This window comes from Oncorhynchus clarkii, chromosome 10 (genome assembly GCF_045791955.1).
Source record: "Oncorhynchus clarkii lewisi isolate Uvic-CL-2024 chromosome 10, UVic_Ocla_1.0, whole genome shotgun sequence".
Taxonomy (NCBI): Eukaryota; Metazoa; Chordata; class Actinopteri; order Salmoniformes; family Salmonidae; genus Oncorhynchus; species Oncorhynchus clarkii.
This window is the reverse complement of record NC_092156.1, coordinates 42,894,436-42,910,487: the sequence shown is the minus strand read 5'-3', so window position 1 is coordinate 42,910,487 and position 16,052 is coordinate 42,894,436. Positions and strand designations below refer to the sequence as shown.

Genomic DNA, 16,052 nt, shown 5'->3' with positions numbered 1-16,052 from the left:
CAGTGACCTGTCAGTGTGGTGTTGGAACAACAACCTCTCCCTCAGTAAGACCGAGGAGCTGACACACGCACGGTCGTGAAGAAGGCAGGTTGAACAGGTTTGGCATGGGCCCTCAAATCCTCAAAAAGGTTCTACAGCGGTACCATTGAGAGCATCTTGACTGGCTGCATCACTGCTTGGTGTGGCAATATCACCGCCCTCGATTACATGGCGCTACAGAGGGTGGTGCGGCCAGTCCAGTACATCACTGGGACCAAGCTCCCTGCCATCCAGGACCTCTATATCAGGCGGTGTGAAAGGAATGTCGGAAAAATCTCCAGCCACTCAAGCCATAGACTGTTCTCTCTGCTTCAGCACAGCAAACAAACCAGTATATCAAATCTGACACTAACAGGCTCCTCAACAGTTTCTATCCCCAAGCCATAAGACTGAAAAATGACTAATTAAATAGCTACACAGACTGGAGTTGACCCTTGTATTTAATTTTTACACTGCACATTCACATGGCCCTACACACGTATGCAACTGACACACACACACAGTCACTTCATCATTGGTCACACACACACACACACTCACCATATCTATCTCTATCATTCCAGTATCCCTGCACATCGTACCTATGGTACTGGAACTGACCCTGTATAAAGTATGCTTAATTGGGGCGGCAGGGTAGCCTAGTGGTTAGAGCGTTGTACTAGTAACTGGAAGGTTGCAAGTTCAAATCCCAGAGCTGACAAGGTACAAATCTGTCGTTCTGCCCCTGAACAGGCAGTTAACCCACTGTTCCTAGGCCGTCATTGAAAATAATAATTTGTTCTTAACTGACTTGCCTGGTTAAATAAAGAAAAAATACTTTCTCGTGTTCTATTTTTATTGGTGTGTTTTTGTTCTACCTTAACTTATAGTAAGTACTACATTGTTATTGATTACTGCATTGTTGGGTTTATAGGTTGCAAGAAAGGTATTTCAATGTACTTATGCATGTGACCATTAAACTTGAAACTGGTTGCAAGAATGGCATCTCTACACTAGATGGCAGTCTGTCAGTTTTCCCCAGGTCTCCCCCTCTGTCAGTCCAACAATCTCACAACTGGGAGAAGGGTTTCGATTGGTTGAGTTAAGGTAGCAGTGATGAATAACTCGAGATGGTTTAATTTCTAGTGAAGCACCCATGGAATGTTGACAACAGAGCACAGAATTTCATAAGTGCAAAAGAAGGTGGAACGTACCTCCTTTCCTGAATAGGTATACCGGCACCAGGTAGAGCATGGAATGCTGAATGTAGTAGACCTCCTTCTCAAACGGAAGCTGAACACAGACAAACAGAACAGATGTGTTCAGCATCTACATCAGCTTCATTTCAGCATATACACACATACAAGAGTGTTTGCCTTACTACACTGAATGTTAAACAATGTCCTGCTCTTGCAATTGACATTGTTTGGCTACGGAAAAGTTTGACAGCACAATTGTAATCAAAACATGGCTGGCGATTAGTCTGAAGTGCCGTTCTGGTTTCAATTAGGCTAATTTCCGTCAAAGAAAAAAACAAGAGAACCATTCCCATAGGCATCAGACTGTAACAGCTCTGTAAAATGGCCAGCTAGCCTTAATTAACAGTAAAAATGTGAGAGTGAGATTGTGGCTGGAGAGGAAAAGTGGTGTGTGTAAAGGAAACCCACAGGGTACACTCTCTAGACCAGCAGTAATAATCCATGCTGCTGCAGGGCTGCATGGTCTTAGAGTTGATCACATAACAAAGCTATTCTTTACACTGAATGCAATCAATTCCTGTCCATATGGTGACTTCTTTAATGCATTTACATCTAGGAGGAAAGAACGATAGAAAACACTATGACCATAGATCAGCGGTATTTAAAGTCGGGGAAATGTTAGATTTTTTTTTGTTGAAACAAATAATTAAAAAGCACAGATTATTGTATGGGACAATATACAAAGGTTTTTGAGAAAGATAAGAAAAAAATAACTGAGTACACATATTTATTGGTCTCTTTTCATTTTGATAAGAGATTAAAATGTAATGAATTGAAGGTTATTTGTTGATGTAAAAATCTAAATTTGTCATTAGATTTGGGGTGGGGTCGGGAGAAATTCTTGTGGGGACAAGAAAATGGGGTCCCTGCTAAAAAAAGTTAGAATACGACTGCCTTAGGTGATCAGTTATGACCTTATACATGACTGTGTCTGTAGCGTAGACACAGAACTCTCCTCCAGCCTGCACAGACAGACGGGTGTGTGTGTGTGGAGCCTCAGTGTTGGTCAGGGGTTCCTGAGAGTTGCCGGTCACGTGCTTCTGTGGTTACTGGGCCAACACAAACCCTGCCTGCCTGCCAGACCACAATAAAAGGAGGTAGGAATTGGTGCCACAGACCAAGAACAGGTTAAGGGAACTCAAGTGTACTGAACAAGGCCAAAGTCACATTATGAGGCCTTAGTTACGTAAGTAGCCTCGGTCTTTACCGTTCAATTCCCCCTATTATACATGAATTACAGTTGACAGCGTGGCTGGAATCCTTGACTTGAGACATTCAAAAGGGTGCATTTACTTCCTAATAAGACAAATCTTCTGAATGAACTAAAACAATTCTAAATGATTATTGCGTATCAGAATGACTAAAATATATATATATATATATATAAAAATGTAAAATATTTTTTTAATTTTTTTAAATCGGTCCAAACTGGACACCACAGATTAACAACCTTCAAGAAATAAAACTACATTTAATTTGGGTATTGTGAACTGAACTAGCAGAATGTGTTGTACGGTCTGGTTATTTACCACCATGTTTGCTTTGTTTAACTATTAACTTATTTAGAAATAAAGTATACAGTGCCTTCAGAAAGTATTCACACCACTTGACTTTTTCCACATTTTGTGTAACAGAATGAATTTAAAACGTACTAAATTGAGATTGTCACTGGCCTACACACACACATACATAGAACCCCATAATATCAAAAGTGGAATTATGTTTTTAGAAACTTTTACAAATGTATTAAAAATGAAATGCTTAAATGCCTCGAGTCAGTAAGTATTCAACACTGTCGTTATGGCATGCCTAAATAAAATCAGGAGTACAAATTTACTTAACAAGTCACTTAATAAGTAGTGTGACGACCCTCCCACTGTCTGCCGAATTTTCTCTTTGCTCTTGTTTTCCTTATTAGGAGGTCGGTGGGCGTAGCCGGGAGGGTCATCAGCGAAATGGGACACACCTGGGCTCGGGTGTGTCCTGGGGATAAATACACCTTTCCCTCATTCATTGAGGAGACTCACTGTTGGAATTTGGTTATGGCCTTTTTGTAGCTGTTTTGTGTGTTTGCTTTGGCACCTCAACACTCCTCATTATCACATCTATGCACACAATCACTGACTACACACCCCGTTGTTACTTGTTTATAGTTAAACAAATGTATTTATGAACTAAAGTTATCTCCACGTTTTCTCCTTTTTGTTACAGGCTACAAGCCGGTTTGTGAAGGTAGCATGGACTCACTGTGTGCAATAGTATTTAACACATTTTTATTGACTACCTATTCTCTGTACCCCACACATACAGCAAATTGTAAGGTCCCTTAGTCGAGCAGTGAATTTCAACCACAAAGACCAGGGAGGTTTTCAATGCCTCGCAAAGAAGGGTACCTATTGGAAGATGGGTAAAAAATAAAAAGAAGCAGAAATTGAATATCCCTTTCATCATAGTGAAGTTAAATATTTTGGATTGTATATCAGTACATCCAGTCACTACAAAGATACAGGCGTCCTTCCTAACTCAGTAGCCGGAGAGGAAGGAAAGCGCTCAGGGATTTCACCATGAGGCCAATGGTTACTTTAAAACAGTTACAGTTTAATGGCTAAGACAGGAAGAAACAGGATGGATCAACATTGTAGTTACTCCACAATACTAACCTAAACAACAGAGTAAATAGGAAGCCTGTACAGACTAAAAAATATTCCTAAACATTCATCCTGTTTGCAATAAGGCACTATACGGCTCCTGAGTGGCGCAGTGGTCTAAGGCACTGCATCTCAGTGCTAGAGGCGTCACCACAGACTCTGGTTTGATTCCAGGCTGTATCACAACAGGCCGTGATTGGGAGTCCCATAGGGTGGCGCACAATTGGCCCAACGTCATTAGGGTTTGGCCGTGGTAGGCCGTCATTGTAAATAAGAATTTGTTCTTAACTGACTTGCCTAGTTACATTTAACATTTAAGTAAAATTGCTAAACATTTGGCAAAGAAATTAACTTTATGTCATGAATACAAAGTATTATGTTTGGGGCAAATCCAACACATCACTGAGTACCACACTTTTTTTCAAGCATGGTGGAGGCTGCATCATGTTGTTGGTATGCTCATCATCGGCAAGGACTAGGGAATTTTTTAAATAAAAATAAACGGAATAGAGCTAAGCACATAAAAAAATCCTAGAGGAAAACCTGGTTCAGTCTGCTTTCCAACAGACACTGGGAGACAAATCAACTTTCAGCAGGTCAATAACCTAAAACACAAGCCCAAATATACACTGGAGTTACTTACCAAGACGGCATTGAATGTTCCAGAGTGGCCTAGATACAGTTTTGACTCAAAATCAATGGCAAGACTTGAAAATGGTTTTCTAGCAAAGCTCAACAACCAACTTGACAGAGCTTGAAGAATTTTCAAAATAATGTGCAAATATAGTACAATCCAGGTGTTCAAAGCTCTTTAGAGACTTACCCAGAAATACTCACAGCTGTAATCAATCAAATTTATTTATAAAGCCCTTCTTACATCAGCTGATATCACAAAGTGCTGTACAGAAACCCAGCCTAAAACCCCAAACAGCAAGCAATGCAGGCGTAGAAGCACAGTGACTAGGAAAAACTCCCTAGAAAGGCTGGAACCTAGGAAGAAACCAAGAGGGGAACAACCATATGAGGGGTGGCCAGTCCTCTTCTGGCTGTGCCGGGTGGAAATTATAACAGAACATGGCCAAGATGTTCAAATGTTGATAGATGACAAGCAGGGTCAAATAATAATAATCACTGCCAAGGTGATTCTAATATGTATTGACTCAGGAGTGTGAACAGTGGTGTAAAGTACTTAAGTAAAAATACTTTAAAGTACTACTTAATTAGTTTTTTGGGGGGGTATCTGTACTTAACTATTTGACAAATTTTACTTCACTACATTCCTAAAGAAAATTTACTTTTTACTCCAGACATTTTCCCTGACACCCAAAAGTATTCGCTACATTTTGAATGCTAAGCAGGACAGGAAAATGTGGTCTAATTCACACACTTATAAGGAGAACATCCCTGGTCATCTCTACTGCCTCTGATCTGGCAGACTCACTAAACACATGCTTCATTTGTAAATGATGTCTGAATGTTGGAGTGTGCCCCTGGCTATCTGTAAATAAAAACAAACCAAGAAAATGGTGCCCGTCTGCTTTGCTTAATATAAGGAATTTGAAATTATTTATACTTGTACTTTTAATACTTAACTATATTTTGGTGATTACATTTACTTTTGATACTTAAGTATATTTTAAACCAAATACTTTTACACAAGTAGTATTTTACTGGGTGATTAAGGTATCTTTACTTTTACTCAAGTATGAAAATTGGGTACTTTTTCCACCACTGGGTGTGAATATCTAAGTAGATAGTGTTTCATTTTCAATAAATGTGAGGAAGGGTACAAAAACATTCCTGCAGCAAGTAAGGTCCTCAATAACACAGTTTGGAACCACCAAGACTCTTCCTAGAGCTGGCCGCCCAGCCAAACTGAGCAGTCCTAGGAAGAAGAGCCTTGGTCAGGGAAGTGACCAAGAACCCAATGGAACCTGATAGAGCTCCAGAGCTCCTCTGTGGAGATGGGAGAACCTTCCAGATGGACAACTATCTCTGCAGAACACCTCCAAATCAGGCCTTTATGGTAGAGTGGCCAGATGGAAGCCACTCCTCAGTAAAAGGCACATGACAGGCCGCTTGGAGTTTGTCAAAAGGCATCTAAAGGCCACTCAGACCATGAGAAACAAGATTCTCTGGTCTGACGAAACCAAGATTGAACTCTTTGTCCAGGAAACCTGGCACTTGAACACCTCTGGAGAGACCTGAAAATAGCTGTCCAGCGACGCTCCCCATCCAACCTGACAGAGCTTGAGAGCATCTCCTGAGAAGAATGGGAGAAACTCCCCAAATACAGATGTGCCCAGTTTGTAGCATCATACCAAAGAAGACAAGGCTGTAATCACTACCAAAGGTGCTTCAACAAATCACTGAGTAAAGGGTTGGAATACTTATGTAAATGTGATATTTCAGTTTTTGCTTTGTCATTATGGGGTATTGCGTGTAGATTGTTTTATTCTCTCATCAATTTCGTCCATTTTAGAATAAGGCTGTAACGTCACAAAATGTGTCAAAAGTAAAAGGGGTCTGAATACTTTCTGAAGGCACTAGAAATCCTTATGGATACGATGACTGATGACACTAAAACAAACCCCAGAAATTATGTGTGAGTGAGACCATGCCCCATATAGTCCATGGGGAGGAGAGAGAGACCGTGGGTGTTTCTCAATATGCATACTACAGTGCTCCACACTCATGCGCCGAGTGCATTCTCCGAGGACGAGAGTGTGGAGAACACATCAAACATTTAATTTGAGAAGCATGCCCACTCCTCCTACTGTATTACCTCACGCTGCACCTCCCATTCACTAAACCTTCTTCCAGCCAGGACAATGGCAATAGAGACGAACAAAGATATAACACAAAGCAAAAGTTTTCATAAATCTCAGCTAGCATTTGCCTTGATGACAGCTTTGCACACTTTTTGCATTCTCTCAACCATCTTCACCTGGAATGCTTTCCAACAGTCTTTGAGTTCCCACATAAGCTGAGCACTTGTTGGCTGCTTTTCCTTCCCTCTGCGGTCCAACTCATCCATCTCAATTGGGTTGAGGTCGGGTGATTGTGGAGGCCAAGTCATCTGATGCAGTACTCCATCACTCTCCTTCTTGGTCAAATAGCCCTTACACAGCCTGGAGGTGTGTTGGGTCATTGTCCTGTTGAAAAACAAATGATAGTGGGACTAAGCACAAACCAGATGGGATGGCGTATCGCTGCAGAATGCTGTGGTAGCCATGCTGGTTAAGTGTGCCTTGAATTCTAAATAAATCACTGACAGTGTCACCAGCAAAGCACCCCGCACCCCACACCACCTCCTCCATGCTTCGCGGTGGGAACCACACATGTGGAGATTGTTCGTTCACCTACACTGAGTCTCACAAAGACACAGCGGTTTTAATGAAAAATCACAAATTTCGATTCATCAGACCAAAGGACATATGTCCACCTGTCTAATGTTCATTGCTTGTGTTCCTTGGCCCAAGCAAGTCTCTTCTTATTGGTGTCCTTTAGTAGTGGTGTCCTTTAGTAGTGGTGTCCTTTAGTAGTGGTTTCTTTGCAGCAATTCGACCATGAACACCTGATTCAAGCAGTCTCCTCTGAACAGTTGATGTTGAGATGTGTCTGTTACTTGAACTCTGTGAAGCATTCATTTGGACTGCAATCTGAGGTGCAGTTAACTCTAATGAACATATCCTCAGAGGTAACTCTGGGTCTTCCATTCCGGTGGCTGTCCTCATGAGAGCCAGTTTCATCATGGCTTTTGCAACTGCACTTGAAACTTTCAAAGTTCTTGAAATATTCTGGATTGACTGACCCTGTCTTAAAGTAATGATGGACTGTCATTTCTCTTTACTTATTTGAGCTGCTAAAGGAAAGAAATTCAATAAATTTAATTTAACAAGACAGACCTGTTAATTGAAATGCATTCCAGGTGACTACCTCATTCAGCTGGATGAGGGAATGCCAAGAGTGTGGAAAGCTGTCATCAAGGCAAAGGTTGGCTACTTTGAAGAACCTCAAATATAAAATATATTGTGATTTTTTTTTAAACACTTTTTTGGTTACTACATGATTCCATATGTGTTATTTCATAGTTTTGATGTCTTCACTATTATTCTACAATGTAAAAAATAGTAAAAATAGAGAAAAACCCTGGAATGAGTAGGTATCCAAACTTTTTACTGGTACTTTATTTCTCTGCACACTTTCCGTTGAAGCTTGCAGCAATGCATGCTTCAACATATGTACAAACGGAGTACGCATTTGAAAAGAGACCTCCGTGCTCCGTTTTGTACGGTAGTATGTATTTTGAGAAACCCCCAGTGTGTACCTCACTGTGACGACCCTCCCACTCTGTCTGCCGTATTCTGTCCCTTTGCTCATTTTCCTTAATAGGATGTCGGTGGGCGGAGCCGTGTGGGCGGAGCCGGGAGGGTTGTTAGCGAAATGGTCCCGGGATAAATACACCTCTTCCCCATTCATTGGGGGGGGACTCTCTCCATGCAGACACACGGTTGGATGTTGGTTGTGTCATTTTTGTGGCCGTTTTGTTTGTTTGCTTTGGCACCTTTCAACACCCCTCATTATCACATTTATGCACGCAACCACTCACTTACACTACTGATTACTGGACTACACACACACACACACACACCATTGTTAACTGTATTTAGTTTACTTCAGTTAATAAATATATTTTTGTTATTCCTTATCTCCACGTTGTCTCCCTTTTTGTTACGAACTTTGAGCCGGTTCGTGACACTCACCAGAATAGGACAGGAACCAAGCGACTGAGTAATGAATCTGAGACACTTTCATAATCATCTGACCTGATGGTATTCTAAATCAATAGCATCAGGTACAGGTTCACTTCCAACCAAACCTACAGGAACTCATCACAACACCTCTAAAAACAAATGGTAATAATACAGATAAGGCAGAATTCTTAAGACAAATTAATCCTTGCATACTGTGTTGCCAGAGCCTGTTCGGGGGCAGCCAACACCATTGAATTTAGTCTTGTGCAAGAGAAACCAAAGCCCTTTTGAGTCGTCAATGGATGAATGCAACAAAATGGGTCTATTAAGGGAACTAAAACAGGCCTAATAAAATTTGGGCTTGGTTTCCATTGATGATATGTGAGTAGTAGCAAGAGAGACACTATTCCAGAGCAGGGAACAGAGCAACTCTGAAGGGAAAGTGAAATGCAGCAATGAGGACAGAGCGAAGAGGAAGTGGGGGTTGAGGCAGTTTTACAGCTATTCAGTCAGCAGTAGCCAAGTACAGATACTGTAGGGCTCTGCTTTCACTTTGTCGCATTCAATCACAGAGTCCGGAAGGCTCATAAAAACGATCTTCTACGTCACCATGGTTACATTGGGTTGAGACAAGTTGATATTTGCTGAGATGCTTTACAGGGTCTGCAATTGTCAACTAGACAGTTACTTTAGGTTGTCCTCTGGACAAAAGGACAGTATAATTCCTATACCACAAGTCAAGAAGATCCAGCATATTCTTTGTCCTTAAAATGCTTCTTTCAAATAAATATGGCACTTTAACCATAAGCAATGCTAGATGTGTTTTTCAGTGTATGTATGCACGCACGCACGCACGCACGCACTACAAAAAGAAACGCAACATTTCAAAGATTTTACTGAGTTACAGTTCATAAGGAATTCAGTCAATTTAAATAAATGAATTAGGCCGAAATCTATGAATTTCACGAGTGGGAATACAGATTGGTCACAGATCTCGTCATGGTGTCTCTGTGCATTCAAATTGCAATCGATAAAATGAAAGTGTTCGTTGTCAGTAGCTTATGCCTGCCCATACCATAACCCCACCGCAGTCGTGTAAAGTACTTAAGTAAAAATACTTGAAAGTAGTAAACTAGTGAGGGCCCAAAAATGTGACACTTTTTTTTTTGCACTGAAACATGCAAAAAAAAATACCTGCTAGGAGGGGAAGTTCAGGTTTTAACTAATTAAACAAAAGAATATGATCAGTCTCTGTGTGTAAAATAAGTGATTAATGTGAACCTAACTCACAGCTAAAAAATTTTTTTTTAAAGAAAGCAATCAAATGTTATTTGTTGCCTAGACTTTACTGCAAATGACACAAGTCTTGAGAAAAAACAAAACACTAATATTGCAGTTAGTCATGACAGCCTTTATAATAGAACGCTTGTGACCACACACACACATCTAAATATTGCACTTGGGAAAAAAACATTTTAAAGTAGAAATAGAATGAAACAAACAGGCATTCTATTTTTGCTCTATTATAGTGACCACTATAGTAGACATCGATCAAGTGCACAAGGCTACATGTGCGCAAAAATAAAGGTCACAGATTTACAAAATTATAATCCCCCCCTCACTCACACACGTGTTACGGTCAAATTCAACACAACAAAAACTGTGTCTTTGGGCTACACTGTACATTATACACTTTCTGCCTGTGGACATCTGTTCTACTGTACAATGTGCCATGATACCCTTTTCTGGCATAATTGATCTCTTTCAGGCACCTTGCATACCCCTTTTATCCACTGTATTGAAGAAGAGGGAAAGAGGGAAGTGTGTGGTGTTCCTTTAAACTCTATAGTGGCATCCAGCTTAAGCCAGGCCCAGCTCCAGCTACACTTCATTCCTAAATCCATTTGTTTAACAAGCAACGCCTCAATTTCACCTAATTCTCTCATTCCGAAAATGAACCACATACTGTAGAGGGAAAACATTAGTTCACAGATAGTAGTTAGTTCGTTAGCTAGTGGTTAGAGAGTTGGACTAGTAACCAGAAGGTTGCAAGTTCAAATCCCCGAGCTGACATGGTACAAGTCTGTCGATCTGCCCCTGAACACCCACTGTTGCTAGGCCGTCATTGAAGATAAGAATTTGTTCTTAACTGACTAACTTGCCTAGCTAAATAAAGGTTCAAAAAAATAAAATAAAAAATAATTGGTTAGGTTACTAAATGTTAACTCATCTGATGTAACATTAGCTAGCTAACTTTAGCTGTCTGACTTTATTAGCCAACTAATTTTCACACCATAAACTCAATTATTTGATCAGTTAAGTTGGCTAATGTTGCTCAAAATTTCTCTGGCTAGCTAACGGATAATTCGAACCAGCTAGCAAGATACTGAACAATGCTAACAATACTTGTTCCACCACACTTTCTCCCTCACCTCAAACTTTTCAAATGCCAGTTGTTTTTTCGGTTACAGCTCATGAAGTACGCTTCATCACCTTCTCACCCCCGTCTACGTGGTCAGGCTTCTCACCAACCTCTTCGTTATCGTTCAGGTGTATTCTGTTTGTAAGTTAATTGGCAAACTGCCTTTCCACTCTCCACCGTCTTTCCAGAGCACGCGCTGATGCTGTAACTAGCAAATTGGTTATATTTTCAGTCATGTGCTGCATTCTGTTGTAGATTGTACATACTAGATGTCGACCGATTAATCGGAATGGCCGATTAATTAGGGCAGATTTCAAGTTTTCATAACCGATTTGGCCGTTGTTTTTTTTACACCTTTATTTAATATTTATTTAACTAGGCAAGTCAGTTAAGAACACATTCTTATTTTCAATGACTGCCTAGGAACGGTGGGTTAACTGCCTCGTTCAGGGGCAGAACGACAGATTTTCACCTTGTCAGCTCGGGGGATTCAATCTTGCAACGTTACAGTTAACTAGTCCAACGCTCTAACCACCTGCCTCTCATTGCACTCCACGAGGAGACTGCCTGTTACGCGAATGCAGTAAGCCAAGGTAAGTTGCTAGCTAGCATTATACTTATCTTATAAAAACAATCAATCATAATCACTAGTTAACTACACATGGTTGATATTACTAGTTTATCTAGCGTTGCATATAATCGATGCGGTTTGTATCGTTGCTCCAACGTGTACCTAACCATAAACATCAATGCCTTTCTTAAAATCAATACACAGAAGTATATATTTGTAAACCTGCATATTTAGCTAAAATAAATCCAGGTTAGCAGGCAATATTAACCAGGTGAAATTGTGTCACTTCTCTTGCATTCATTGCACGCAGAGTCAGTGTATATGCAATAGTTTGGGCCGCCTAATTTGACAGAATTTTACGTAATTATGACATAACATTGAAGGTTGTGCAATGTAACAGATATATTTAGACCTATGGATGCCACCCGTTAGATAAAATACGGAACTGTTCCGTATTTCACTGAAAGAATAAACGTTTTGTTTTCAAGATGATGGTTTCCGACCATATTAAATGACCTAAGGCTTATATTTCTGTGTTATCATGTTATAACTAAGTCTATGATTTGATAGAGTAGTCTGACTGAGCGATGGTAGGCAGCAGCAGGCTCGTAAGCATTCATTCAAACAGCACTTTCGAGCGTTTGCCAGCAGCTGTTTATGACTTCAAGCCTATCAACTCCCGAGATCAGGCTGGTGTAACCGATGTGAAATGGCTAGCTAGTTAGCGGGGTGCGCGCTAATAGCGTTTCAAACGTCACTCGCTCTGAGACTTGGAGTGGTTGTTCCCCTTGCTCTGCACGGATAACGCTGCTACGAGGGTGGCTGTCGTTGTGTTCCTGGTTCGAGCCCAGGTAGGAGCGAGGAGAGGGACGGAAGCTATACTGTCACACTGGCAATACTAAAGTGCCTATAAGAACATCCAATAGTCAAAGGTTAATGAAATACAAATGGTATTGAGAGAAATAGTCCTATAATAACTACAACCTAAAACTTCTTACCTGGGAATATTGAAGACTCGTGTTAAAAGGAACCACCAGCTTTCATATGTTCTCATGTTCTGAGCAAGGAACTGAAATGTTAGCTTTCTTACATGGCACATATTGCACTTTTACTTTCTTTTCCAACACTGTTTTTGCATTATTTAAACCAAATTGAACATGTTTCATTATTTATTTGAGGCTAAATTGATTTTATTGATGTATTATATTAAGTTAAAATAAGTGGTCATTCAGTATTGTTGTAATTGTCATTATTACAAATAAAATCGGTATCGCCCTTTTTTGGTCCTCCAATAATCGGTATCGGCGTTGAAAAATCATAGTCAGTCGACCTCCATTCTGTTGTTGTGTGAACGACTGGGTTTGAGCCTTGGATACAGACCGTATTGCTCCAAATGCATATCACTTGTACAGCCAGTAGTCATCCATCAGAGCGGCCCCTGGCTATCCGTAATTATTATTATTTTTTTTAAAGGTGCCGTTTGGTTTGCTGAATATAAGGAACTTGAAATTATTTTTAAATTTATCTTTTTGATACTTAAGTATATTTTAGCAATTACATTTACTTTTGATACCTAAGTATATTTAAAACCAAATACCTTTACTCAAGTAGTATTTTACTGGATGACTATCACTTTTACTTGAGTCATTTTCTATTAAAAGGTAACTTTACTTTTACTCAAGTATGACAAATTGGGTACTTTTTCCACCACTGCCCCAGCGGCACAATGTCACTCTGACACCAGCAAACCACTCGCCCATACACGTGGGTCTGCGGTTTTGAGGCCGGTTGGACGTACTGCCAAATTCTTTACACCGAAGTTGGAGGCAGTTTATGGTAGAAAAATGAACATTCAATTAACTTCTAACAGCTTTGGTGGACATTCCTGCAGTTTTATATTTTTGTTCAGTGTGATATGCATCATGAAATCTTTGAAACTATGAAGGAGTGAAAGTCTAACTGTGAGTGACTGCAAAGAACGCTATTACAGTGAATTTAACTGATGCTAGATGATGGTTACTTACCAGTCTAGTGTTGACCACAGGGAAGACAAGGGCCAGTAAAGCACCGTTCAGCATATGGACCTGAAGCCTGTTGACAGAAAGAGCACACATCAGAAAATGTTTGCATGTCAGCAAATGTCTAAGATGCACGACGTTCAAAATACAGAAATACAGCATGACGTTCAAAATACAGAAATACAGCATGACGTTCAAAATACAGAAATACAGCATGACGTTCAAAATACGGAAATACAGCTGGCCTGATGCAAAAAGCAGCATCATATGATGCTAAATGCATTATACTGGCTGTATTTCTGTATTTTTAAAGTTAGTTATTTAGAGAACGTAATTGCTGACATCAAAACATTTTGGGACTAAATCAACAATGGACTAAAGAAACAAATTCCAAAAGACGGTTTGAAAAACTCCACCCAAAAACGACATTTGCTTAAGTTGGGTGAAGACTGGTTCATATGGCTTGCAGCCATACCATATGATACCATCTGCACTTGTCAGCGTCACTGTGCTAAGCTATAGAAACATGCGCTACACCGGTTTACCACCGGACTGGCGGTTTAATGCAATGAACTTGCATTTGATTGCTGACCATCTTCTGTGACATGCCATATTCCTGAAGCTTGTGTGTTACATCACATTCCCTTTCCTCATGGAACTGTAATTAGCCTACATAAAAAAATCTAATTGTATTTATTTATTTTTCTTCACCTTTATTTAACCAGGTAGGCCAGTTGAGAACAAGTTCTCATTTACAACTGCGATTTGTCACATTCGCAGAATACCACAGGTTTAGACCTTACCGTGAAATGCTTACTTACAAGCCCCTAACCAACAACGCAATTTTAAGAAAGCAGAGTTAAGAAAATATTAACTAAATAAACTAACGTAAAAAAAAATAAAAACGAACACAATAAAACAAAAATAACTTGGGTGACTGGAGTTGTACAATTTTTTGGGCCTTCCTTTGACACCGCCTAGTATATAGGTTCTGAATGTCAGGAAGCTTGGCCCCAGTGATGTACTGGGCAATACTCACTACTCTCTGTAGCGCCTTACGGTCAGATGCCTAGCAGTTGCCATACCAGGTGGTGATGCAACCTGTCAGGATGCTCGATGGTGCAGCAGTATAACTTTGAGGATCTGGAGACCCATGCCAAATCTTTTCAGTCTCCTGAGGGGGAAAAGGCATTGTCGTGCCCTCTTCACGACTTCGATGCGTTTGGACCATGATAGTTCATTGGTGATGTGATCGCCAAGGAACTTGAAACTCTCAACACGCTCCACTACAGCCCCATCGATGTGAATGGGGGCCATGTTTGGCCCTCCTTTTCCTATAGTCCACGATCATCTTTTGTTTCTATGCAGACTCCTTCAGCTACATTTCAATTATCTTCTGACTGCCTGGCAGAAGGACAAAGCAGGGCCCTGATTGAAACAGAGAGGGTTGTGGAGGTCACCATGGCTGAGCTCCTGCCCCAGTCTTCCTAATGAGAGTAGAGGCCAGAACAGGGCTCAGGTGTCCTGCAGTGATCCCCACCTTGGGTTTCCTCCCCCTGCTATAAGACCCTAACAGAGCATGACATTTGAAACCAGTGGCATGCAAATTTAGTTTCATCATCTGGCGGTCAGGCTGAGGTTCCTTCTCAGGATATTTGATAATCACAGCCGAGGTGTGTAATGTTGCAAATAAGTGTTTTATTTTGCACAGCAACTTAAAAACATAAGTGGACTCTCATTATTGAAGCTCATGTTGAAAAACATGCCATCATAGGAATCTGCCATCATAGGAATCTCATGTTACAGTGTTTTGGCTTCCCCCTGTATGTTAGCTAGGCTAGGGGTTAGGTTTTTTGGGTTCAGGGAAGAGTTGGCTGACATGAAATTAATGAATTAATTACATACTATGCTGTTACTTAAATAATTGTCCTTTGTTATTAAATGCTAGTATGTTTTACTGACACAAACTTGTCTTGTGTGACTTAGTAAAATATCCGAGCGTACAGATTAATGAGTCGTTTGGGTGCCACCTCAGTATGTGACCTCCTGTGTTCACAATTGCCAGGAATTTAGCTACAGTATGTGGGAATTGCAGGGAGGAACAGAGAATGATGGCGATATCAGCTACCTTGAACTACACAGATGATGTAAATTACATTCTACAACTCTGTTCCCCGGCCCTGTTTCTGCACATCTGCTAACTGTCAGATAAGAGGATGTACTTTCTATAAAAGGAGAGAGACAACTCTGTTCGTTGGCCTCCAAACTATTTGAGTGATTGTTGAATTGCAAACTTTTTGCAAATCTCATAATAAAGTTGCTGTTTGAACAATCTACAGTCCCTGTTGGTTAGAATTTC

The 16,052-nt window shown here is 40.4% G+C and overlaps 1 protein-coding gene across 2 annotated transcripts in view; it reads right to left on the bottom strand.

Annotated features, from left to right (window-relative positions):
- Window positions 1-16,052, bottom strand: part of LOC139418542 (transmembrane protein 164-like) — a 49,910-nt gene that overhangs the window by 10,024 nt on the left and 23,834 nt on the right. Inside the window, exons 3-4 of one of the 2 annotated variants that reach the window (XM_071168092.1) lie at window positions 13,700-13,766; window positions 1,233-1,311 (exon numbers count right to left, since the gene is read on the bottom strand). In XM_071168092.1, coding sequence (XP_071024193.1) covers window positions 1,233-1,311; window positions 13,700-13,766 — 146 coding nt within the window. The remainder of the gene's footprint in view (window positions 1-1,232; window positions 1,312-13,699; window positions 13,767-16,052) is intronic. The other variant, XM_071168093.1, reaches the window with a different exon arrangement.